The sequence below is a fragment of the Neolamprologus multifasciatus genome, chromosome 2, assembly GCF_963576455.1.
Source record: "Neolamprologus multifasciatus chromosome 2, fNeoMul1.2, whole genome shotgun sequence".
NCBI classification, from domain to species: Eukaryota; Metazoa; Chordata; class Actinopteri; order Cichliformes; family Cichlidae; genus Neolamprologus; species Neolamprologus multifasciatus.
The window spans coordinates 27,766,896-27,791,644 of NC_140440.1; the positions used below are offsets into that span (position 1 = coordinate 27,766,896).

The window sequence follows — 24,749 nt, forward strand, 5'->3', positions numbered from 1 at the left end:
AGAGAGAGGCACCATGAATCTTTATGTTTGTCTCTCTCCTGGGGTTAATGTGGTTTTGATGAAACAGTATTTTAACACCTGACTTGGTCAAGTAAAAATAGAGGTGAGGTGAGGAGAGAAGCCGAGGGGAGAGGAGAGGAGAAAGGATGATTTAAGAGGAAGTAAGTAATGGATTTAACTTAGTGGGCCGAAGCCTCTCAGGAGATAAGAGCACTGTCCTCTTAATAGGATATTGAGTGTGTGTGAGAGTGTGTGTGTGGTTATGATGAGGGAGGCATGTAATGTAATAATAAAACATGAATAAGCTTGAGACCAGCAGCTCACTGGTGAGCAGAGTTTAAGTTGGGCCACAGGGACCCATCACTCCAGCAGCTAACTGAACCCCTCCAACTAATTTACCACAGAGAGCAGAGGGATTTCCTAGCCCTCCCCCGGCTTTTTGTTCTTCCTCTTGTTTCGCCTTTAACACGTCTCCTCCTCAGCTCAGTCCCAGCTCACAGGCAGTGTTGGTCATTAGCGAGGCCTACGTCCCGACTTCTGCGGGTCAGGGCACAGACCTTGATAATCGCAGTTTGTGTCATACTAGATTGGTTGGAGGTGTAGTTGTGGATTTCGTTGGTGCAGTAAGGATGGAGGTCTGGGTAGGTGCATGGGTCAACAAAACATAAGGATGCGCATGAAAATGTTTATTAGCCAGTTAGCATTATTTATTTACTATTATTTTTGTACTCCACCTCCTACCCTATGACCCTAACCCCCAGCAGGTCGTGGCAGACCGCTGCAAGAGATTTCCTCCTCTTAAAAGTTTTTCCTTGCCAAGGTTGCCAAGTGCTTGCTCATAGGGGGTCAAGTGGTTGTTGTGGTTTTCTCTGTATTATTATAGGGTCTTTACCTTACAATATAAAGCACCTTGAGGTGACTGTTGTTGTGATTTTGTGCTATATAAATAAAATTGAGTTCATTTGAATTCTCCCCTCAGTCCTGAACTGGAACAGTGTGGTTAAGAAAATGTATAGATGGATGGATGTTCTCTAACTATGACATAAATGGAAGCTTATGGAGGTTATTTGAATCTACAGCACACTTCAACCACAGTGACACCGTGCTATGAAGATCAATGTATGTGTGTATGTGTGTATGTACGCATGTATGTTCCCTTCTCCTTCTAGACAAGTGGACCAATCTTGATGAAACCTTGCACTGAAATTGCCTAGGGCACCGTGAGTGCCAACATCTATATAGCCTATACAAAAATTCTATCCAAATCTCACAATCATATATATTTGTACATTTGACAGTTCAATTGAGCAGCCAGTAGAATGTTATAGAGTAGAACAAAATGTCAGATTAGGTGTTTTACACTACAATATATCACACAATTATATAATGATCGTAGTATACATGTGTTCCCAACAACTGTTTTTCAGAAGCGATATCAGAAAAACACTTCTGCCACTCCATTTTAGGAAGTATTCACAAACAAAATATTGTATTGGATTAGAGTATGTCTTGAAGTGAGTTATCTTCCAAAGGAGCTGAGGAGATTAACATGCTTAATGTTGGGATGTCCCAAAAAAATTTCCAACACACAAAAACATATACTGCTCTACTTTTATTGATTGTGTCTCATCAGACAAAACTGCGCTGTTAAGGTAAGTTCCTGACTGAAATGTTGGAATACATTACAGCGAGAAGTGACAAAAAGTCTTCAGCTCCCAGATTGCTGCATTTTGCCAATAATTGTCATTAAGACTTTGAATTAGCTGTGTAAGACACTAAAGTGCTGTCCATTATGTTTTACGGTTTCGGTGTATTGGACTGTGTTTCACTGCTGACAACCAAAGGGTTGAATACAAGGACAAGAAGTTAAGATGAACATGGACGTCAATAAGAATCTACAGTGTGTTATACCAAGGACGGAGCCTCACTTCTTCACGGCATTTTCTGCCCCTGGATATCGATCTTCGCCTCCCCCAGCCCTTACTTCTTCTATTTACTTTCTTCTTGACTTATCACAAAGGTTAAACCGTGAAATGTCTTTTCTAATTACATGGTGAGTTTGTGGCTATGTGTGATTTTATGTAGCTCAGGAGGTGCTTACAGGTAGGAGTTAGTGGCTAGAAAGAATTGCACGGGACAATGGGTGAACAGTTTTTCCAAAATGCCCAGTGACATCACAGGCAATGTGATGTTTTGAGAAATTTGCCCAGCAGACTATAGGGATCCTGCAGTTCAAAATAAATCATTGCAGTGGAGGCATCTGGGTAGGAAGAAAAGGTGACGACTGATGAATTTGAAGAAGAATGAGCACATTGACTAAGAGCATCAAAACTATTGATGCTCATATTCCAATGATGTTAACAGAGTTATGTCTCACCTCGGAGGAGTAAGTGTGCCCATCAGAACCACAAACAGGAGTTGACTGGAGGGCTGAGCAGAGCCTGCATTTCCCATGAGCACCAGCTTCAAGCCTATGCTTGTGGCCTACACTGCCTTTCCTGGGTTTCACACTGGTGGAGAGAAAAAAACATTACAAACAATGTTTTAGACAGTTATGTGTTTGACTTTTGACATACAAAGTAAAAGATTACACAGAGCCAGAAGCCAAACTTTTAGTAGTGCATATAGTATAGGCATAATAACATTTGTGTGCAGAGGGAAATTGTTGTAATGATCATAATTCTTTTTTTTTGTCAGAGTTAGAAGGAGCAGATTTTCTGAGAAGTCCCTTTCAATAAGCAGCATAATTACGTTTGATCCAAATCTTGCAGCAATTTCTGTCTAAGTGCTCTCATTGAACACCCAGCTGCCTCCTGATCTATGAAGCAGATAATAAAGCTGAAGAGACTTGAAAATTCTGTAAATTTCTGTAATTTTTCTCAATTTGGAGAACACCTCTGACCAAGTGAATGTCTGATATGTATAAAATATTCAAGAACAAAAAATAGTAAAAAAATCCCCCCTCCCAAAACCAAACCAAACAAAAAAACAAAAACAAAAAAACGTTTCCATTGGAATATTAACTTGGAAAGGTTTTCACAAATATTTTGTTCTGGTCAACAGTTTCATGTACAGTTATGTAAACTGGTAAGTTTTACAGCATACACAGCAAATAAGTCATTGTTGGCTAAATTATCCAGTCCTGAGACTCGTTCATTAAGTGAATTAAATACCTTAATCAAATATACAGACAAGCATTACAAAAAAGATACTAAATATAAAAAAAATGGTTGGCAAATATCCTTAAACATGCAACTATTTATCCAATATTTTAAAATTTAAATAAACACAGCTCGCAGCTTTGAAATGAAGTGAATAAGCCAAAGGTCAAAGGATTAAACATGGAAACCATCTATGAACCAAATAAAAAAATACATTAAAAAAATGCAACAAATCACCAAATAAGATCAAGATAATAAAAGCAAAGGATTAAGGTATTACAATCTTCAGTCACCCCACATTTATTAAAACATGTGCAAACCTACATGTAAATACAGTGTATAAGACAAAAAACAATTCTAACAAGCCTGAAAATCAATATTTGTTATGACCAAATTTATTCTTGAACAAAGCCTGACCTCTCTGAGAGAAGCTTTTTGAGTTTTTTAAATAGTCTTCACCTCCACAGAGCCTCCATTGTCTTTCTCAGATGGCTGTAGACACTCACTGTGGTATCTCTCCTCACCTCCTCCGTACATACTGACAGGAATCTGAGCTAAAAAATGTCAAATTTGGATTCATCACCGTGTAAGACCTGTTACCACTGATTTTCAGTCCACTTCTTGTGTAATCTGGAATACCTCAGCCTAAACTCCCCATTTCCTTCCTTAAGAATAGCTTCTTAACAGCTATCCTTCCACTGAGATCACTTCTGATGAGGCTTCAGCGAACAGTAGATGAATCGACTGAAGGCCATATTTGTCTCTCAGGTCCTGTGTCAGGTCTTTGCTGGATTCTTTACTGTTTCTTAACCTGTACTGTTCATCTTTTGTAGATAGTTTTTTTTCAGGCTTGTAACTTCTTCTTTTGTTGTCTACGCATCCAGTTTCCTAAACTAAAAAAAAAGTACAATTTCATGCCTATCAAACTGCAGCATTTAAAACTGGTTTTCTGCTAAACTATCTGTGTGAACACAACACGGGTTCATTCTTGAGTTAGGTGCATTCTTGATGTTTGAATGATTCATAGGTCAGTGTTCAGGGGCTTAAAAAAATCCTGAAAATCTTTAAAAAATTGTCAGGTAGAAGGACTGGATTGAAAATGAGTGAACAAGCAGCCAATGTCCAAAGAAAAACTTAGACAGACCTACAGAAAGCCTGAATAACTGAACTATTGCTCCTGATTACTTTGAAAAAAATCAGTCTGGCTCCTACAAAGCAAAATATATACAAAATGAGGGGTCGTTCAAGACTTTGTCCCAGTAATGTACATTTAAGTCTATTCCATTATAAAATCATGTTAAGAGCGCAACAAACTAACTAAACTAGTTAGTTAACAGCAGGCATGCACACATCACTGAAAAATAACCCATACAATCAGCTAAATGTAGACAAAACTTCATCACAAAGGCCAACGCTTCCCCTCATCTATCTCCCAATCATTTTATTAGAAGACAAGACAGTAGCGATATTTCCATCTCAAACAGACAAAAGAAAGTGATCATTATCTCCCACATCTAACAATATATTTCAGCTACCCGCTGAGAGTTTCCAAGATGCTGTAGTCTGTAAAGTTTCTGATTTGACATAAGTACAACCCCGTCACAGCGGGACAGAGGGGGCGAAAAATTACAAACGAGCCTCCATAATGGTTTTAGAATTACAGCTTGGTTGCTAATGTAGACGTTCAAGCCTGCAGCTAAATATTATCACCCCAATAAGAAAAGTCAGTTCTATACTCAAACCTTCTGTTTGAAGAGGAAGACGAAACAGTGCTCGGGATTTTTGTGTCGACAGCTGTTTAGAAAAGGAAATTCATTTGCATAAGGATTTTTGTGTGTGCTGTTTACAGGGAAGCAGTGAGTAAAATCTAGATAAACAGGACATACTTCATCACTGTGTAAATTATTACACAACATGTGTTTGCCAATGTCTGGAGAACCACAAAGTTTGGATTTGGCCTCTAGGAGGACACTGAATCGGTTTTATGCCAATTGGTGCAACTAGTTTATCTTAAATTGATTCAAAATAATATACATATCATTGTCAAAAGCTCGGGTGAATGATAATACTTGGAAATTTCACAGTCCAGGTGAATAATTTGTCACATTAGAGCGAAAATAGCACTTGTAATTAATTTAATACAAATGGAGGGAAAGAAAGGATTATAGTCAAGATTCTTAGAAGCTAATGACTTGAGGAAATCAATTAAACCCAAGACAGAGACAGAGAAATAGTCTGATGTCTTCTGAAAACCCTTAAATTTGGCAATGGTTGAAAACACAAACAAATTGGGTGGCGACAGAGCAAACAGATAGTGTAATTAAAATTAATTGGTGTTGGGAATACGTACGCCAATGTCTGTCATTGAAGCACGCTCAGTTATTACACAAAACGATACTTGTTTGCTTTTGCTTGATGTCATTTGTTAAAACTTCCTTGCAGGTAGTTAGGATATTAAAGTTAAACTTGGCATAGCACTTAAAAAGATATAATAAGTTCTAGCTTTTCGAGCTCGCTTAATAGCACAAATTTGATTTAAAGAGTGAGAAAAAAAAACCTCCCGCTGCTCTTCGGTATATGACAAAGACAATATGTGTTTTGAAACTGTTTCGAAACTGCTCAAAAACACAATTAACGTTGAATTATCATAATCACATTCACAAACCTGTTTCTGATGTGTTGTAAAGACTGCAACAGAGTATGTTGGAGATTCACATTATAATAGTGTGTCCCTTTCATCAAAAAGTACAAGCTCACTCCAGTATTTTTCTCCATCTTAAGATTTCTTTTAGCTTTACATTATTCTTAGTTGCAATTTAGATGCTGGCCATTGTTAAAGACAAACTTAAATTATAACTTATAAAATTATAACAAATCTCTCATTTTTCATGCTTTGTTTCCCAGGAGCCAGACCTTCTTATAATTTTTAAAGTGGTCTTCACCTTTCTGAAGGTCTTTCAAAGCATTTCTTAGACATTGGCTGCTTTTTCCACTCATTTTCAGTCCAGTCCTTGTATCTGTTTCTGTGTTTGTTAAAACATTTAACAACAAAGTGTTCACACATTAAAAAGGCACCTAACTCAAGGAACAAACCACTGTTGTGTCTATACATAACAGGCAACTTAGCAAAAAAACCCCATTTTTTAAAAGTAAAAATAAATTTTGATCCACCATGCAAGTAATTGGGAACTGCATGATTTTTCTGCAGTGACCTGAAACACTCGTAATGTAGCAAAAAGCATACCTCATACTGTTCCACACAAAGTGGAATCATGGATTGGCCTCCCCAGAGCCAGTGTGGGATGTGGGATCATCTTGACAGACAACAGAACAGAAGGTAGGCAATATCCAAAGAAGAGCTTTGAATGTCCTTCAAGAAGCCTGAAGAACTATTTCCAACAATTACTCAAAGTACAAGAAATCTTGCTTGAGAGAGTTCAGGCTGTGCTGAAGAATAAAGGTGGCTGTACCAAATACAACTTTCAAGTCATTTCCTTTGCAAAACATGAAGAAATGGGGGGTGGCTGAAGACTTTGCAAAGCACTGTAACTGACTCTTACCTGTGGCCTGGCTGCTTGTGATTGGTGCAGATCGCCGTCTGGTAGTCATGACTGACACAGATCTTGTGAGGAGGACAGCGAACCTTCAGGCATGGATCCTTGGTGGCATCTGGTCCTAAAAATGAGAAAGCAGAAACAAACTTCATCTCTGAGCTGCAAAGAATAAGTTATCAGAAACACGTAGAACAGGAGCATCAGCACAATGAAGTGCTGGGGTTGAAAACTGATGCAGCAAAACATCCGGCTCCTCTTTTGGTTTTACAGTTGGCGGGCTCTTATGTTCTACTAACTGAAGCAGGCAGAAAAATAATGAGTTGGAGAAAACGACAGAGGAGAAGAATGGTAAAAGGTATGAAGTAAACGTTGAGTTTTCCGCGTTGTGAGCTGCTTAATGAGTACTATTCTCTCCGAGCGTCAACCCCATCTTCCTCCAAATCAATCTCCAGAGTGACATTATTGCCGTGGCAGCCAGGCACAGCTGGCTGGTGTCCAAGATGACAAAAGATCAAAGCAGCTCATTGACTCTGAGCATTGTGTCATTTCACACTAGGCTAACAGCACAAACCCGCTTTCATTTGACAGACTGAGGAAAAGGGAAAAAAACAAAAAAACACCCCATAGGAGGCGTGTGAGGTGAAAGCGACAGTGGGAGTAAAAGAAAGAGACAAGAGCTTTTAGCACAAATGGAGTGAGAGAGGCCAGCCAACATCAGCCAGTGCACTCTGGACTAGTGGTCATAGTAATTCTGTCAATTACACAGTCTATACCAGATATGTATAAAAGAAAGATGAAAGCCCTTAAAATGGACAAACCCGAGTGACAAGACAAAGCTAATAAAATGAGATCAAAGACGGAGCGGGTTTTTAAACCACATACGGAGACTGCATGCTGTCCCCGCAGTGAGTGGACAAAAAATGATTTCAAATCCTAAGTTAATTAAGAGTGAGTACAAAGTGTATAGATCAAAGCCCAGCATTATGTACAAGTCATTACCATGAGGCTGCTAACATCATAAAACAAGAGTGGCCTTGTCTCCATTAGGAAACTAATGGGTTGTGTTTGAGCCACAGCTGGTGTCTGATGCCAACATCAAGTAGTTTCTGACCTGATCACACACCGCGCTACGGTTTGCATTATACTTTATCATCATTAAATTGTCCAGAAGTCCGAACACGGTGCTGCAATCTCAACAATCTTTGGGAAAAATATATAAAACAGCTATGTATATAAATTGTAAACATGTGCTACTGTGAATATCTGGAGCTGTCAGATATTATGGAAGAGCTTTCTTTATCTCTGAGGAAAATGTACAAACCAAACACTAAAGATGGTGAAGCTTAGATAGTCTCAAGGAAAGAGATTCATAGTCCCTTGTAGACATCTGTCATAAATGAGCAGCACGCTTTTTTTCCTCCTTACAATGCGTGAAACGCATGCACAGATGCAAAAATACATTTATAAGCCTGCATGGCCTCTTGTAATCTCCAGAATGCAGAGAGAGATGGAAGGTCAACCTCCCTCCTGATAGCTGTCTGTTGTGCAATGTGCTTCTTTTGCCTGCTGATTTGGGGGCCTGTCCTCACCTCCATCTATCAGCGCTGGAAGAAACCCATCTTATTTCACTTAGCTGAAAGATGGCATTACCACTGCAAGGAAATGAGAGATGAAGGAAACGAGGAAAAAGTGACAGAGGAAGGATGGAGGAAAGAGGGGGTGGATAGGTACCTGGTTAACAGAGGATTGGAGGACAATTTGGGATCATTGCGCGACCTCCACTCTTAGATAAATTGGAAAACAGACACACACACACATACAAATAAGGGAGGGAGAGAGTTTATTCACCTAAATACTCCCAATCACAGAGGATCCTATCATATGTACGTTTTATGTAGTAAACAGTAAGAAGTCACTTTATAGAGACAATGATAGTCCAAATGAAATTGTGTTCAGCTGGTGTTGAGAGTATTTTGGATAGGTGAAGAATTACAGTAGATAAAAATTAAGTGAAACCAGGACAAGAAACAAGGGAAGAGAGAAAAAGGGTGAATAAAGCAGGAGAAGGTGGAGGAAAGAGGAGCCAAGATAAGGATGAAAGTTTAAGGAAAGGAAAGAAAAAAGATATCAAAAGAGAAGGGAAGATGACAGGATAAAGAGGATGGAGAGAAGGCAGAGAAGAGAAGAAGCGACTAAAAGAGTGCTGGGTGACAGAGAGTTTTATCCATCTATTTAAAGCTTGAGTGAGCAGCACTGGTGGTTAAACCGGCCAATCAATTGTAATGCAGGTGCACTGCAGCACATTTGCCACCTCTCTTTCACTTTCCACCACAGTAGTCTCTCCTCTGCTTTTCTCAAGTATTTCTCAAGTATAAGTCAAATTGCACAAGTAACAATCATATTGCACTTAGTAAAAGTGATTTTACTTTTTAAGTTTTCAATTTTTACCACATTTCTATAAATAAACCCACTCTCTGCTGCAGATATGATTTTTTCCATAAAGAAACAGAAAGTGCAAAAAATCTGGTCCTCTTCTGTGAGCATGAAGTAAATATGATTCATTGTATGACACGTGCGGTGGATAAACCATGCTTTGCTTTACAACTGAGAGCTCATAAAGGAGAAAAATATGGAGCAAATTATGTGTGTGTTCTTTGTGTGACGCTAACCGTTTCTGCAGAAGAGCAACAGTCTTACTCACAGACACCACTACTAATTTGTTTAGCCATTGTCCTTGGCCATATGTAGGGATGACTGATTACCCTCGGGTGAAGGGTTACCAGTCTGTTGGGATGAGACAGATGGAAGAGCTGGCAGAGCTGTAGCTGAGGGTGAAGAACGCACAAGATGCCTGCAGAGCATTAACAAATGCCCTCCGTTTGAGTTCAAGATTGGCATATTTATTTTTTTCCTGTCATTAACAAACATTGTTTGTATATAAACACTAGTTTGTGGGGCTTGTGCCATGGACTTCAGCGTTTTAAAGTGTACAATAATGACAAAGTTGAGCTTCCTCAATGGACAAACTCTACGACTTTTAATAATCTGAGAGAATCTCTTGGCCTACACATACATAAACAATGCATGGCTGTTGTAGTGCTTTGAACACTGCAAACCCAACATCAGCCCCACTCCCATCTGGTCAGATCTGCTTTTATATAGTGTAGTGAGGATCAATATACTCCCTGGTTGGTAGCTCACGCTCAGAGAGCACAGCAAACACATAAAAGAGAACACATTCCCTGCTGAAATCAAATGTTGTGCTGCATCTTAGTAGGAAAGATAAGCTCGACTGAGTGAACATTAGGATCAAAGTCACCCTCTTTAAGATCGTGTATAAATAATATCCATATATGTCTATCTGTGAGAGATTAATAAGCTCTCAGCATACACATAAATCATTGTGTTAATGTTTTGTCTAAGCGGCACGTCTTTTATGCACTCTAGTTTTAATAAATGCCTCACGCATTAATTTTCAGAAGCCATAATAATAAAACCCAATACTTCCATCACTCTGTTCACTATGTTACATATTGTTACAGTATATCTCAAATACCATCTTTCAGCTCTCATATAACTGACAAAAGAATTGAATTATGACTGTAGTGATTCACTTTGTGCTTATATGGCAAGCTTTTAAAGATGCAGTATATATATATATTTTTTTTTTCATACATGTGTGTGTTCTATGTATATCCAAATCCTTAGGGACTAATAAAGTATGCTGATTCTGATTCTGATAACAGTGGGTCTCATACTCATCTGTCATATTTTAGTAAGTTCTAGTGCTATAAGCATTATTTCAAATCACTATAGATTAGATGCATAATGATTTATTTGCTTATAAAAACAGACGATAATTAACTTTTCCTGATGTCTTAAGAAATGTGTCCAATTATAACAATACGTCTCAGTTTTTCCACAGTCATTCAGTCCGCTGTGATACTACTCTCTGCTGATGTAACTCAAAGAAATGCTTGGCACTGTTTCTTGGCTCAACCACATTATTTCGGTGTTGTATGGCAAGCCATGGGGGATGTCTCTTTTGGTAAGAAGATTGTAAGATTGTAGTACTACCTGCATGCTGCTAATAATTCAGACCTCTCTGTCTCAGATGCAATAGTTTGGAAAACCAAACTCATGACTTTATGCATTTTTAAAGCACAGGGAGAAGTTAAAAAAAAAGGTAAACAGACTGCTTTTTTAGAGTTCTCTTTTACTTTTATCCACCCAGCAGTTATTACTATGCATACAGTGCTTTTCTCAGCACAAACCCTTTTGATGAACATGCTTTTAGGAACCTGTACCTTTCCCAAAGACACTCTGACCAATCCTCTGATTAGTGGACAACCTGCTCTACCTTTTCAGCCATAATTGCTCCAAATTATTCCCTCGTTTTCTGCAATTTTCACACTTTGCAAAGCGTTCTTGTGGTCCACAGATCAAAAGTTTGAAATCCCTGGTTTAGAGGAATATGCCCAAAGGGATACAGGAAGAGGATTTCAGTGATTTTAAACTCCCTGCTTTTTTCCATGAGATAAAAACTGGCAACTGTAGTAAAGTGATGACATTCTTGTAGTCATTATTTAAAAATGAAACTTGCAGATATGGAGGTTTAATGTCCTCAGTCTCCTCATTTTCCAGGAGATCCAATCCCATACATAAATTGTAGCTATTTAACTGCTGCAGCCCTTCCTGGCAGAAAAGCACATTGTACTTGTGGCTGTAAAATGTTATCACAATTAGAGCTGACAGTAAATGACCCTACTTGCTTACGTTTTTGTCTTCGCAGAACTTTTTGTCCCCCTTTTTAAAACTTTAATGTTCCTTAAGAGGCAGGTAAAACTTCCTAGAAAAGAAGCGGTGGAAGATAAAACACTCCTCTTGTGTCCTCTAATACTGGATGAATGCCAGGGTGAAGTGCAGTGATTGGGTAATAAAGATAGAGTCCAATAGTAGAGGCCACAATCCCAGCAAGCCCTGCCAGAGAACAGACCATGACCTCAATTTAATTGTTGTTGAGCTTTACATGGGTCAGCTAGATATTTTTAGTAACCTTTGTGTATGGATGTGTATATTCCTTTATCCATTCTGTTCTCAATTGCTCGCCATTGTTTGTGCTCCTCAGATAAACAGCTACTTTCGGCTGCTCCCTTATTCACCAGAGGTCACAGCAGGTAGCTCTGCATATTTGACATGGCAGATATTTACATGAGAGGCCCCTTCCTCACGCAACCCCCGAGTGATGTGTTTCCACCTGCGGTTGAACCAGGGATCTTTGACTTGCTAGGTAAACGTGTTAACCACTTTTTTTAAAAAATAACACATAAGCTTGAAATTAAATAAACAAGAGCTCCAAAAAACATTCCCAAAGGACAAATTCACAACTCTTATTAGAAATATGAGCACTGCTTTTAGGCTTTGATACACTAATTAAAAAGGTGTTTCTTCTCTTTTGCCTTAGAGGGTTAGAAATAAAAACAAGACAGGGAGAAAGAGAGGGAGATAGACAAACATATCAATAGGAGATTCAAATCTTTCCTCTATGCTTTGTGAACATTCCTCAGGATCTTACTATTTGGCCTCAAAGAGGTTCTAGAGCAAGGGATGTCAGAGAGGAGTGATAGAGAGATGAAAGCAAGCACAGAGAGCCTCTGGGACAGCACAGGGAAAGAGCAGAATCACCATCCAGAAAATTAATTATTGAAAACATGGGCAAATCATATTATTGTGGATGTAACTGAGGAATGGAGAAGATAAACAGGCTGTTACAGTTTGAATGTCAGAGACCGCATTGGCTTACAGAAGAAAAATATCCAGAGAGAGAGGCTATTGACTATCACTTACAAGCTGAATATTCATCACTGCCAAACAACCATTATATGCACACACACACACACACACATACACACTTTATTGTGAAAATCCCTAAAAGAGGATGCTTTGTGAAGCTGTTGCTGGCAGCAAAACAATTCTAAAAGGACACTATGAAAGAAAATAATCAAAGAGTCTTTGAAGACAGCTTCAAAGAAAAGGCACAAAGATGCTTTTAAGGACAACATGCCTACTAGAGGACATTAATTTCTGGTGGAAGTTGTTAATAGTCACGGATGAAACAAAGTTAATGCCAAAGCTACCTAGCCTGTCTTGCTTGAAGCATGTTTATAGTTTTTACTGTTGGTGTGAAGAAGACGGCAAAAATAACATAGAGTATGCATGAAATTGTCTAGTTTGGAACGGAGACACACTTTTAAAGTGTTCAAACAATGCTAGATGTAGAAGCTGGGGGGTCATGTTGCATCCTCGCTGAGAAAATAAAAACAGGACGTCAGGTGAAGCAAGCTGCTGATAACAGCTGTTAAACCAAGTTATTGGGCAATATAGCTATGCAGTGATAACTTCAGCAGTTCAGGTCTGTAATATCTAGGTACAGCAGGCTATTGTACAGCTTATCAAGTATTTATAAAAAAAAACAATGTAACACACAGAGTAGAATTTTGACAGGATGGTGGATTATAATTTATAGCTTAATATAATCTGAGGGACCTATGGATTGCTAATTATGTCCATTGACTCCAAAGATAAGCCATTTCCCTCAAAATCACAAATGTGAACCTCAAGGAAGTACAAACTTCTCTGGCACAATAGTCAGGGATTCATCCTCTGGGGACCATCATGTTTGTCACAATCTTTTTCCAATCTAGCTTCAAAATTTATTTTAATGTATTTTGTTTTTTTTTAAAAATATTTTAGTATGAAACCTGTGATGAACAAGCATCTGCATTTATTTTGAAGCCCTGCATCATTACGCAGTTTTGTAAAATGCAGTCTGTAATTTCCTTGCTCCTTTTCTTCAAAGCAATGCAAGGAAGAAAGAAAGAAAGAAAGAAAGAAAGAAAGAAAGAAAGAAAGAAAGAAAGAAAGAAAGAAAGAAAGATTATAGACATTACACCTGTGGGCACCAGATGCTTGAATGGCAAGGAGCTATTCAGGAGGGGAAGTTTTTCATTTTATCCACTCTAGAATTCTTTTTTAAAAAAAGGAAAAACCTTTTTTTTAATGCTTGTACAATGTCAAGTGGTCTCCTTTCTTCTGCTTTAAAAAGATCCCCAAGGCACTTAACTGGCCATGTGTCGCTGCCAGACAAGTAGCTTGTGTCAGCTTGACCTTTAGTCAATTTCAGGAGAGGTCACAATGAAAGACCACAAGCTTGACTTACAGTGTGATTTTTGGCTCATTGACACACTGTGATCTCGTCCTTTTTTTTTGTACACACACACACACACACACACACACACACACACACACACACACACACACACACACACACACACACACACACACGTGAATACACAAACATGCACACATGCACAGAGGACAGATCTGACCTCTTGCCTCACCCTTCAGTGTCAGAGATAATTAAATGTTTCTGCACTGTCCTAGACTGTGGCATTCATTAATCTGAAGCTGAAGTGTGTGTTTGTGTGCACGTGTGTGTGCAAGCATGGATAATCTCACACAGATATAGCCCAGTTTTTCCCCTGCTTTTATCTCGTCTCCTCTCCTGTTATTAGTAACTAATCTCACCATCTTATTATTGTTCCTAGAAACAAATTACACAAACAGCAGTTAACATGGCCAAATAACGTGTCCTTTATATCAACTTTGCATAAAGTGCGTAAATCAAATAAATATTGTGCTCCATGTAAATGGGAAATCCGTGAAGTTTATTTCCCAGTAGTCCATACAGGGTCAGCACCAGTGAATCACTTTACTTTTTTTTGTTTTTTGGGCCCTACAACTCACAGCCATGATCATTCTGTTTTGAAGCTAATGTATAGCCAATCAAAAGCATGTTTTAGGATACGCAGCACTGCATTGTTATACAGTGACACTGCTTTCATCATCAAGATGACATCAAACACAAGAGAACCTGTAAATAACTAAAAATAACCAGACGTCCAGATGCATCTGTGTGAACTCACAGAAAATGTACTGAAAATGTATCCAGGGTTTCGCAACATCACAGGTCTTTTTCGTAGAAAGTGCGGATTACTATGTGTTACCGTGTTATTTATCTCGCACTGAATTACAGATAAAAATATGTGCAACTGGATAACAAACAGAAAAGAGCACGTAGTCGGTGAAAGGATGCATTTCAGTTTGCGTTTAGATTCACACATGTTTACCTTTCTGCCTTGCAACTCTGTCATTTAAGGTGCACTGTGCATCTTTGGTAGCACAACAAATCCTCCACACAGCGTAACAAGCACTCTCAGAGGATGGTCATTACAACTTGCTCCCCTGGTGCATGCTCTTGAAATGATTCTGTGAGTTTCGTGGTTATGCCTTGTCAATACCTTCTGGCGAGTGGACATAGGAGCACTTCTTATATTATGAAACAAACTGACCTTGTGTTTTGCACAATTATTTTATTCACAATCTACTGTGGTGGTGCACAGAGGAAAAACTGCAAAAATTGCATCCAACGTATTATATATCTAACTGCATGTTAGTACTGAAGACAAACCTTGAAATTACTATACGTTAGGAAAGAGGCTAGGTTTGATTATTCTGTGTGAATATGCAGTGATCCATCTAGTTCAGATGAAGCAATTAGCTTTATTTATCTTTTATTTACCACCATGGCATCTCTGTAATCAACCTGAACAGGGCTGGGGAACTAAATTAATTAAACACTTTTGCATTATATCCGATGTTATTCATAAATTTCAGCAGACACATCAGACCAGTTTAAGCTCAATGTAAAGTAATGCCACAGTCTACTGTCTAAATCAGTGTGTGTCCACAAAGCACCTTATAATCTGTGATCAGTCTGTATAGCTATATGAGAAGTAATAGTAATAATACATACACAGCAAGTCAGCTAAATCCGAATAGGCAAATGAACTCTATCTACAAGGACAGGATTGTTATGGTATCAACCAAGTATGAGCTCAAAGTAGCTCAGAGTACCCGGAGCAATAGAAAAACATATATTACCATAGATTTAAAAACAAACTAAACAAACTAAAATAAGAACTCACCATCCTGTACTGTCTTTTTGGCCGAGCTAGAGTGGGCTTTAGTTCTTGGGTCTCCATATCGGCCAGGTTCAGCCACTCGCTCTGAATTAAAAAAATCATAAAAATAAGACAAATTCATTAGAGAATGCTTTTGCATGGTTAAAGTAATAGTTTACAATATTCTTTAGCCACTTCTTTGTTGCCTTGGTGGTATGTTTTGGGTCACTGTTGTGCTGGAAAATCCATTCATGACCAATCTTCAGTGTTCTGGCTAAGGGAAAGAGGTTCTCGTCCATAATATTACAGTACACAGCCCCATCTTTGAACCAAAAAAGCCTCAAAGCATAATGTTTCCATCTCCGTGATACGACCTAAAGAACACCATCCCCACAATGGTGTTCTCGAGGTCACACACAGGAAGAGAAATCATCTCTTCCCCCAAAGATGCCTTGTGGAGTTGATGCCAGATATCTCAGTTTTGGTTTCAACAGCACCTTCTCCCATGTTTACTGGCAAACTGGTTGATATTCTATCTCTCTTCATTTAAATTAAACTACCATAAAATCAGAGACACTTCGTTTCTTTTTAAGAGAGAAAACGTAATTATTCAGAAGGAGATCAAATAATTATTTCCCCCACTATAATGTAATTCCCCTCATCTCCAGTTCTGTACTTAATAGACAAACATGTCAAACTCTCAGAAAGAAGGCAAATGCGACTGTGTGCCAATATTTTACACTCCCACTTTGTGTTTTAGCTTAATCAATTTACAACCTGACCAGAAGTATTTCCTCACATAATGCCTCTTAATCACCAGAAATACATTATAGAATCCATTGGCAAATTTGGCAGAGAGGCAAAGTGACAGAATTCTTCTCATTATAAAAGAGTAATTGCTACACTATTCTCGCTCTTACACACTCACAGCACTACAACATCCCATATGGAAGGAAGCCAGTGGCAGCACTACCTCAGGGAGGAAGCAGAGCAGCCAAACACTGAGGTACAGGGAGTTTGTCATGTCTATCTGTAGGCTGTGACATTAACACCCAGAAATGATTAACTCTCCGAACTCATCCATCTCCAGTATTTATTAGCGAGCAAGACTTTTGAGTGGGGACTGACCACGAAGTGTATTTAATGATCAGGAAAGAGGGTGTGGGTGTTTGTGTGTGTGTGCAAAACTTAGTCCAACTTTTGTCAATATGCCCTCTGTTCATTATTCCTCCCTTCTCTCCCTTTTGCCAGACTTTCTCTCCTCCTCATTATGGGAAAACTTTCTTATCTCTGAGTTATCCTCTCTGCAGACACTCTCTCTCAAGTGTTCTCTGTAGGCCTCATGTCTATATATCTTTTGTATCCTCCCCTGCCTTTTTCCTCCCGATACTCCCCGATGCCACTGTCACTTTTGCGTGCTGCCGTTTAGCTCAAGGGCTCCTGCTATGATCGCTTGCAACAACTGCCTGCTCATATCCTCTGAAGTTTATTTATCCTATAATTTACAATTATCATCAGAGTCTCTAGTGGCCACGGGGCAAGAAGGACAGAATCAAAACAACAACACACCCATTCACTCGACTCTCTGTCTGCGTGATCTACTACTGTGCGCATCTCTCCTTGAAAACAGCTTGTTCAGCACCGTTCAAATAACTGCAGTTCACTTAATTTTGTTGTTGATTTTGGTGGCGGGGGGCAGTGATAATTCACTCCACTCGGTGTGGTCTGCTGACATTTGTTCTTTCTTAATCACTGCTTTAGCGCCTTCCATACCTTTACGTCTTTCCATCTCAGCTGCACAGATATTTAATTGCTTTGTTGTTATGATTGGCTTTGTCTCTTCATTAAATTAACAATACCCTCGGTGTGACTGTGTATTTACTTCCTCTGCATCTCAGCAGGCTCCAGGTATCATTGATTACCTCCACTGTGTGCGTATTTGACTGGTTAATTTGCTGTGTATGCCTCAAATCAGTGTAGCATGTATGTGTGCTTTTTCGTTGATAATCCCTTTTATGTGCCGAGGCTCAACGCGGCGAGAGCTCACTCCTCTGAAAGAGCGAGATAAGGGCTGAGCTGAGGGTCGTGGATATTGAGTCATTTTTTATGATGTGGCCAACAAGCCATTAAAATCAGAGCGGTAAACAATGTTTAAAGAACGCCTGGTGAGCGAGCAACAAACCCTTCGCACATTACACCAAAATGAGATATTTGTTCTTGCTCCAGCACACACTCCATTTCATACACAGAGCTGAGGTGCCGACTGTTTGTTGTCCTATATGTCTCTTATCAGTTTCCCTCTTTCTAATTCTTTTAGCTCCTCCAGGCGCAGATCAAAGGCGGGTTTATGAGAATGTATTAAGAGGCAGTGACAGAGTTACAGAAGATTAAAGATGGACCAATGAGAAATGGGAACTGACAGACAGAATATCTTCAGAGAGACTGCGACTTAGTGAATTGGAGAAAGAGCTGATGAAATATATAACAACGACGAACAATCTGCTGGGAAAACGCAGTGTCATGTCTAATCAGGCCGATTGGCAATTTGGAAGCTCCAGATTTTCAAGGCTTTGTTTGCCGCAGGTACTGCCAAACCCGAGCGCTTCACAAACGACTTTGGGTTCTGCTGCCAAAACGGTCCCCATAGCAACCACTAATTCATTATGTAAACTAATAAGAATAGACAAGTAGCAAACACCTGAAAATTGACAACTTGAATTGTATTGTTTTTTTTCTGCGCTTGTATTGCATCCTCTAGTTGTATCTCGGTGCCAGTTTGACTCTCATGTGCTCCTCTGGACTGGCTGTGATAATGAAGCCCTGTCTGGCATTTGTAATCTTCCCTTTGACTCCCCTCTCTGGATAATGCAATGCAATAACAAGCTCACAAATCTGTTGGGCAAGCCCATACGGAGGAAGCCAGATTCAAATAACCAGAATACTGTTTCTACCATTGGTCTCGCTGACAGCACATCCGTTATCTTCTTCCAAGGACTCTTCCTCCTCTCCTCTCATCTCTCTGTCTGTCTACTTGGGCTGAAAAGCCTGTTAAGCACAACTCTCCAACCATTACTGATGGGACTGAAATTAATGCACATGTAGAAAGTTATAAATAATAATTCAGTCTGACTTTGGAAGAAGTCTAAGCTGCCCTGGAGGGCATATAGGATTCAGGTTTAACTGGATGGATTCTGAAGACCGGGCAGTAATATGTAATAAGTTGAAACATGGTACACGTGGTACATGGTTAAGTGTGTTACAACAAGGCGAGAGAATGTTGAGACACTGGTTAGTACAATGTTTCAGTAAAAGAAATAAAACACATGCCTAAATTAATGTAAATACAAAAACGTGTGATCCATATTTGAGACTCTCTAACAGAATGTATTTTTTCTACAAAATTAATTAATTTAAACTACAAAATTAAATGTAAATGTCAGGACATGGCTGATATTTTAATCACTGTAATAGGCCGTCACTCTTTTTCCAGGTCACTGCAGTCGTGCTTGAAAAACAACAATAATTAAAGTGTATGCATGTCTTCCAGCTTGTCTCTGACTTCATATGCCTCTGTACTGTCACCCTTGGTGCAAAAAAATAAAATAAAAAGTACTTTTTTTTTAAAACCAAACTCACATTCTTTATGAGATGGAATTTTCTCAGCTGTAAATTAAAGTTTATGAAAGCAATGCTACAAATATTCTGCAGCTATGGCTGAGGAGATAGAGCAGGTTGCCTATCACTTTGAAGGCTGGTGGTTCAACCTATAGTATGCATGTTGCCCCAGATGCATTTATCAGTGTGAGTGCGTGCAAATATCCAGTTAAAAGCACTGAGGCACAGAAAAAAGCACTTGTGTAAATAAGTGAACGAGGCCTGTAGTGACAAAACACTGAGTGGCTCAAACACAGTATGAAAGCATTATAGAAGTGTGAGTCTATTTACCTTTCTGATAACCGATTAACTGTGCTAGTAATTACAAACACATGCTTCGGGTTTGTACCTGTCAAAATAAAACATCAATTCAAACTATTTTTCTTAACAAAAGAAGCTAATTAACCAATATAATAACAATAAAAATATTATTTTTAGACACAATCTTTGTTAAAACTCTGGAAAGAGAAACTTTAGTTGAGAATATTTTGGCTAGTTATTTTTGTAGTTTTAATAACATGAGCTTTGGCTTCTGTGGTAAAACATTTATCTTGTTTCATATTCAGTAACCTCTTCCTGATTGTTCCTGGGCCATTTTGGGGCCGTTCTGGCATGCTATGAAACATAAGCCCTGATGTGAGTATAGCAGATGTCTATGTAATCCACCTACAGGATGAGCTGAGCTGTCTGGGACTCAGGCCAGTGTAACCCACACAACCCTACCTCCTCAGAGGGCTGTAGAATTTTGTACTAAGTGCAACACGTAAAGAGGCAGTTTTTAACAGTTTTTAACCATCCATGACTAGAAAACAGGCAGGTCAACGAACTGTCACCATGGAAACAAGTTCATGCACAGCAAAATATCTGGGCACATGGACGAGGGAGACTGAAGGGTTGTAGCATTTAATTGCTGTGTGGGATTTTTCCACATTTTGCTTTTTAAAGACACATTTAATTGCAAACTTAATTCCTATCTTTGTGTATCACACTACGTGCATTTTGATCAAGAACATTATTTGTTTTGCAAATTCAAATTTGCATTTCTCATTTACTTTTCTAAGAACTATTTTAATAAAATTTTTATCATAATTATTTATTTTACTTGTTAGCAACTCAATGTTATCTGATAAAAATTTTTTTTAAAATTAATGAACTACTAACAAGCAGGAGGGGTGTTCTGTTGGTGAGTTATTCTTTTAACAATTTCATTTAAAGAATAAAATAAGCTGATAAAACACGAGCACGAATAGTCATGACTACAAGAGCACATGCACAAAAATATAAGAATAGCAACCAAATTCCTTAAAAAATTAATTAAAGGTGCATGAATAAAGCAACCAATGAACTTTCACAGGCTTTAACTGCATATGTGCGCGTGTATTTACGGCACTGTGGCATGTTGATTAACAGTAACCCATTGTTCAATATTATGTAATTTGTGATGAACTCAATACGTCAGAAATAATAGAAAACTGTAGAAACAATGAGCAGATACACAGGGCTGTGAAGTGAAAAGGACGGAAGAAAAGGGAAATTATCTTGAAAATATGAAAGAGAACAAATAAAATTGAAGGGACAAAACAAAATGAGGGTAATGTTTAAAGAAAAGGTAGTGAATTAGAATTCAACTGCTTTAGTAAATTGCCTTAAACTTAACCTAAAGTTAAATAGTTAAGTTTGTGACTACTTTAGTCTTGCAGAAAAATGACTTGTGAGATTTGAGGAGCTGAATGTTTACTTTTAGCTATAGGATACCAACATCTATATGATCTAGCCAATTTAAAAATGGGTTTATACAATACATAACAGGTTAAAAAAAATCAAAAACTATTTCCAATTTTGCAGCGTTAGAACCGCCAGTGAGGTACTAAACACATGCAAACAATAGATTTGGAGCTTTGGAGATTTAAGAAATTGTTTGCTGAAATTAAGTGCAAAGAAGTACATAAAATCTCACTTTGCAGTTAGTTGGAGAATACACATTTTTCTCTTGTTGCCTTGTCCCTTGTCAGGGAGTCACTCACTGGTCTCTAGGCTTGTGTCACTGTATCCTTAAATGGACACAGTTTTTTGGGGGGATATGTAAAGAAGCCAAAACAGTTCATCCATGACTAGAAATCAGGCAGATCAATGAACTGTCACCATGGAAACAAGTTAATGTACTGCTGATCTAAGCATATGTAAGATGGACCCAGGAAGCATTGTGGGATTTTAGGTTTCAGTTTCAGCAGTTTTTTTTAACTGCCTAAAAATAAATAAATACAACTGTCAATGTGAGGCTGGTACAACTGATCTTTGATAGGAGGAGAGCATTGCCTTGTATCGTGTGACTACAGCACTAGCAAAGGCACACTAACAGCAAAACACAATGAAAATCATACTATCACTGGATAGGAAAAAAGGAAGAAAATATTACTGTCAACAAATACGCAAACAGCTACAGGAAATCACGACTACATGCAAAATCTATCAACAATGCTGTCCCATCCTAATTCTAGTAACTGATTTTAATGTTTTTTGAAATCTTTTGAACTAAAAAAACATTTAGCCTTAAAACTACTCATCTGTGGGAACTGAGTAGGCACGGCATGTCTGGAAAACAGATTTAGCACCAGTGGATTTGATCACTCAGCATTACAAACAAGCCATTTGTGATAGCACTAATTTCATCCATGCTACCCATGCTACAAAGGTGAACATTAATTGCAGAGTGATTCATCAGGGACTGGATTTTCCCCCAATCAACCTTTCTGCTGCTGATTAGTCTCCAAGGACGACCTGAGATTCATTAGTCAAAGTGAAACCTGCAGGTGCACGGTATTGTTTTTCCTGTGCTGACCTCCAATCAAGTGCTGTGGTCGCACATGTCATTTCAGTATCATTAGCGATCTGACCACACACATTAGATTATATAAGATTTAATCATTTTGTACATTTTTTTTTTTTTTTTGCAGTGGTTCCTCACGTTCACTCTGCGTTACCTACAATCTTTATTGTCTACCTTTCAGTTTAGGCAACTTTAATTCCTCATTTTAAAACTTAAAGTAAAACTAAAATCCTCTGAATACTAAACATTGTAGATCGTTGATGAGTCAGTTTTGCTTAGATCATGAGTCATTCACATCCAATACTCTGATTTGGTTCAAAGGTGAAGTTTACAGTAAGGAATGAAATGCCTGCAGTATCAGCTGGGTGAAAATTGGACCGACTGAAGAAGCACGTGATAACAGCATATATTCCCAAAAGAGGACCAGATTGTTAGATTGATTCCTCATACTTATTTGGTGCCTAATCATTTAGCCATCCATTTCTCCCAGCTGAGCTGTTTGTGTGGGAGTAATTGCAGAGTGCAGTTTGAAGGAGTGCAGAGAGGGCAGGCTGTTTCGAGCTCTGCAGCAGGGGAGCAGTCATGTTGCAGCTGATGTGCAGCGCTGCAGGAGAAATGATATGGCACAAAAAAGTATGTGCAGTATTTAATTGGCATGAATATGACCTGCGCTTCAGCTGCACCCAATGAGTCTCCAGATAAATGCACAGATGTCACATTGCTGTGTTGAACCCGAATGACGCACATGCATGGAGTGGACAGTTTGATGTTAGTGTTCTCATCAAGGAGCACTTTCGAAACAAAATGTAACAAATGGTAAAAGACAAATGATGTAATCAGTGAACTTTACTGACTCTTGTTGCAATTAAAGGAAAACTACACCTTGGGGTTTTTTTGTTTTGTTTTTTTCCATCTGTCTTTTGGTTCTAGTATGTCCCTGTTGGTTAAATTTAAACGAATGGCTGGACATATAAAAATTAAAACCCCTGGTATAATTACCAGGAGCCAAATGCGAGCAAGTAAAGAGTAACACCTCGCTTGAGTGTACATGCGTAACCACACAGATGCTGAATGTCTTTAGTTTGCCAGTGCAGTAAGTGTTCTTTCTCTTCGGGTTTACTCTGTCAGCACCAATGAAATGAGAAATGAAGCACTCTTGTGTTTATTGTGTTTGGTCTCTGGCCTAATTTGGTGAAAGATGTTGCAAATAATATACAGCTGACAACATCAATATTGAATCCTATGAGAGGTTAAATCAAACCAGTGCCTCCAGGTATAGAAAGAAATGTGACACAGATGTTGTGGCACTACAGTACCTTTTTTTTTGGCCACGTATATAATTCTTTTAGCACCTAAATCTGGCCTCACTCCTCCTGGATTTTGGGACAAAGAATAATATCCATAATGCAGCAAGCACTGAGTCCCTAGTTAAGAGAATGAAGCTCTGTTTACCTTTTGTTTTTACTTATCTCTGAGAAACTAGAGTATCACCAAAATTTGATGCACTGAGGCAAGGCTGTTCTCATTAGGCTCAGTATCCACGAGGAGCTGGCCCAGATAAACCTGCTCAGCAAGTCTTTCCCTGAAGAGTTGCAGTTACTGTGCTACATATACAAAACCAAGCCAGCAAAGAACAGAACAAGCTCAGTGGTAGCAAGATTTCTGGTGCGCTGTTCAAAAAGCTGCCGTCCAATTAACCCCACAAACTGCCTCGGTGTGAGAGTGTGTATGTGCGTCTGCATACGCAAGTAAAGCAAGACTGTGAGTGTGAATGAAAGTGAGTTAGTGTTTGTAATAACTGAGGTTAGTCAAGAGTTACTGGGGGTCTAAGAGCATTACACACTTGACTGTGACTGATAAAGTGGACTTGGCATTATTGCCATACTAGTCCATAAGCAGCACGTACAGTGCAAAAGAAAGAACATTTGGCCAGACACATGCACACAGTCAAAAAAACAGCAGAACAACCCTAACTTTAAGAATTAGACACCACTTGTGATGCATTCATGCTAAAATGCTGCAAATCACATTATGGAGACTTGCTTTTAGAAGACAAAAGAAAGATGAGTACACATAAACTAAAGGGATTTTTGTCTGCACAATAAGAGTATTACATAAGGGAGATTATTAGGTTGTTGGCAGCAAATCACTCAACAGTGCAACTCAGAGACCTTCTAGCATCTTTACTGAAAAATGCTAAAATACAAAGGTAACATGTAAATGCAATGTGGACATCAAACACAAGTCACACAATAACGTTTCAGTGACGTAAATTATCTCTTTATAACACTTGACATTTACTGGTTTTGAACTAGTTCTACTTGTCGATGACCTTCAGTATTAATTTCTAATTTATCAAACAATTTATATATTTATTACAATGTCTACATACTGTGTTATGGTTTTATTTTTAATAGTTGCCTCTGGTTTTCTTCATTGTTTCATCTTCTGTGCATAATCAATGTCTAACTTTCAATTAAAGATTATGATTTAGGTCTTTTACGTAGCCTCTGAGTATCCTGATTTTGGG

At 38.6% G+C, this 24,749-nt stretch overlaps 1 protein-coding gene across 3 annotated transcripts in view; it reads right to left on the minus strand.

The window, feature by feature from the left end:
* The window catches only part of spock1 (SPARC (osteonectin), cwcv and kazal like domains proteoglycan 1), a 106,790-nt gene that overhangs the window by 26,170 nt on the left and 55,871 nt on the right, over positions 1-24,749 (minus strand). For 2 of the 3 annotated variants that reach the window (XM_085133933.1, XM_085133929.1), the window contains exons 4-6: positions 15,763-15,843; positions 6,722-6,836; positions 2,378-2,510 (exon numbers count right to left, since the gene is read on the minus strand). In XM_085133933.1, the coding sequence (XP_084990059.1) occupies positions 2,378-2,510; positions 6,722-6,836; positions 15,763-15,843 (329 nt within the window). The remainder of the gene's footprint in view (positions 1-2,377; positions 2,511-6,721; positions 6,837-15,762; positions 15,844-24,749) is intronic. The other variant, XM_085133943.1, reaches the window with a different exon arrangement.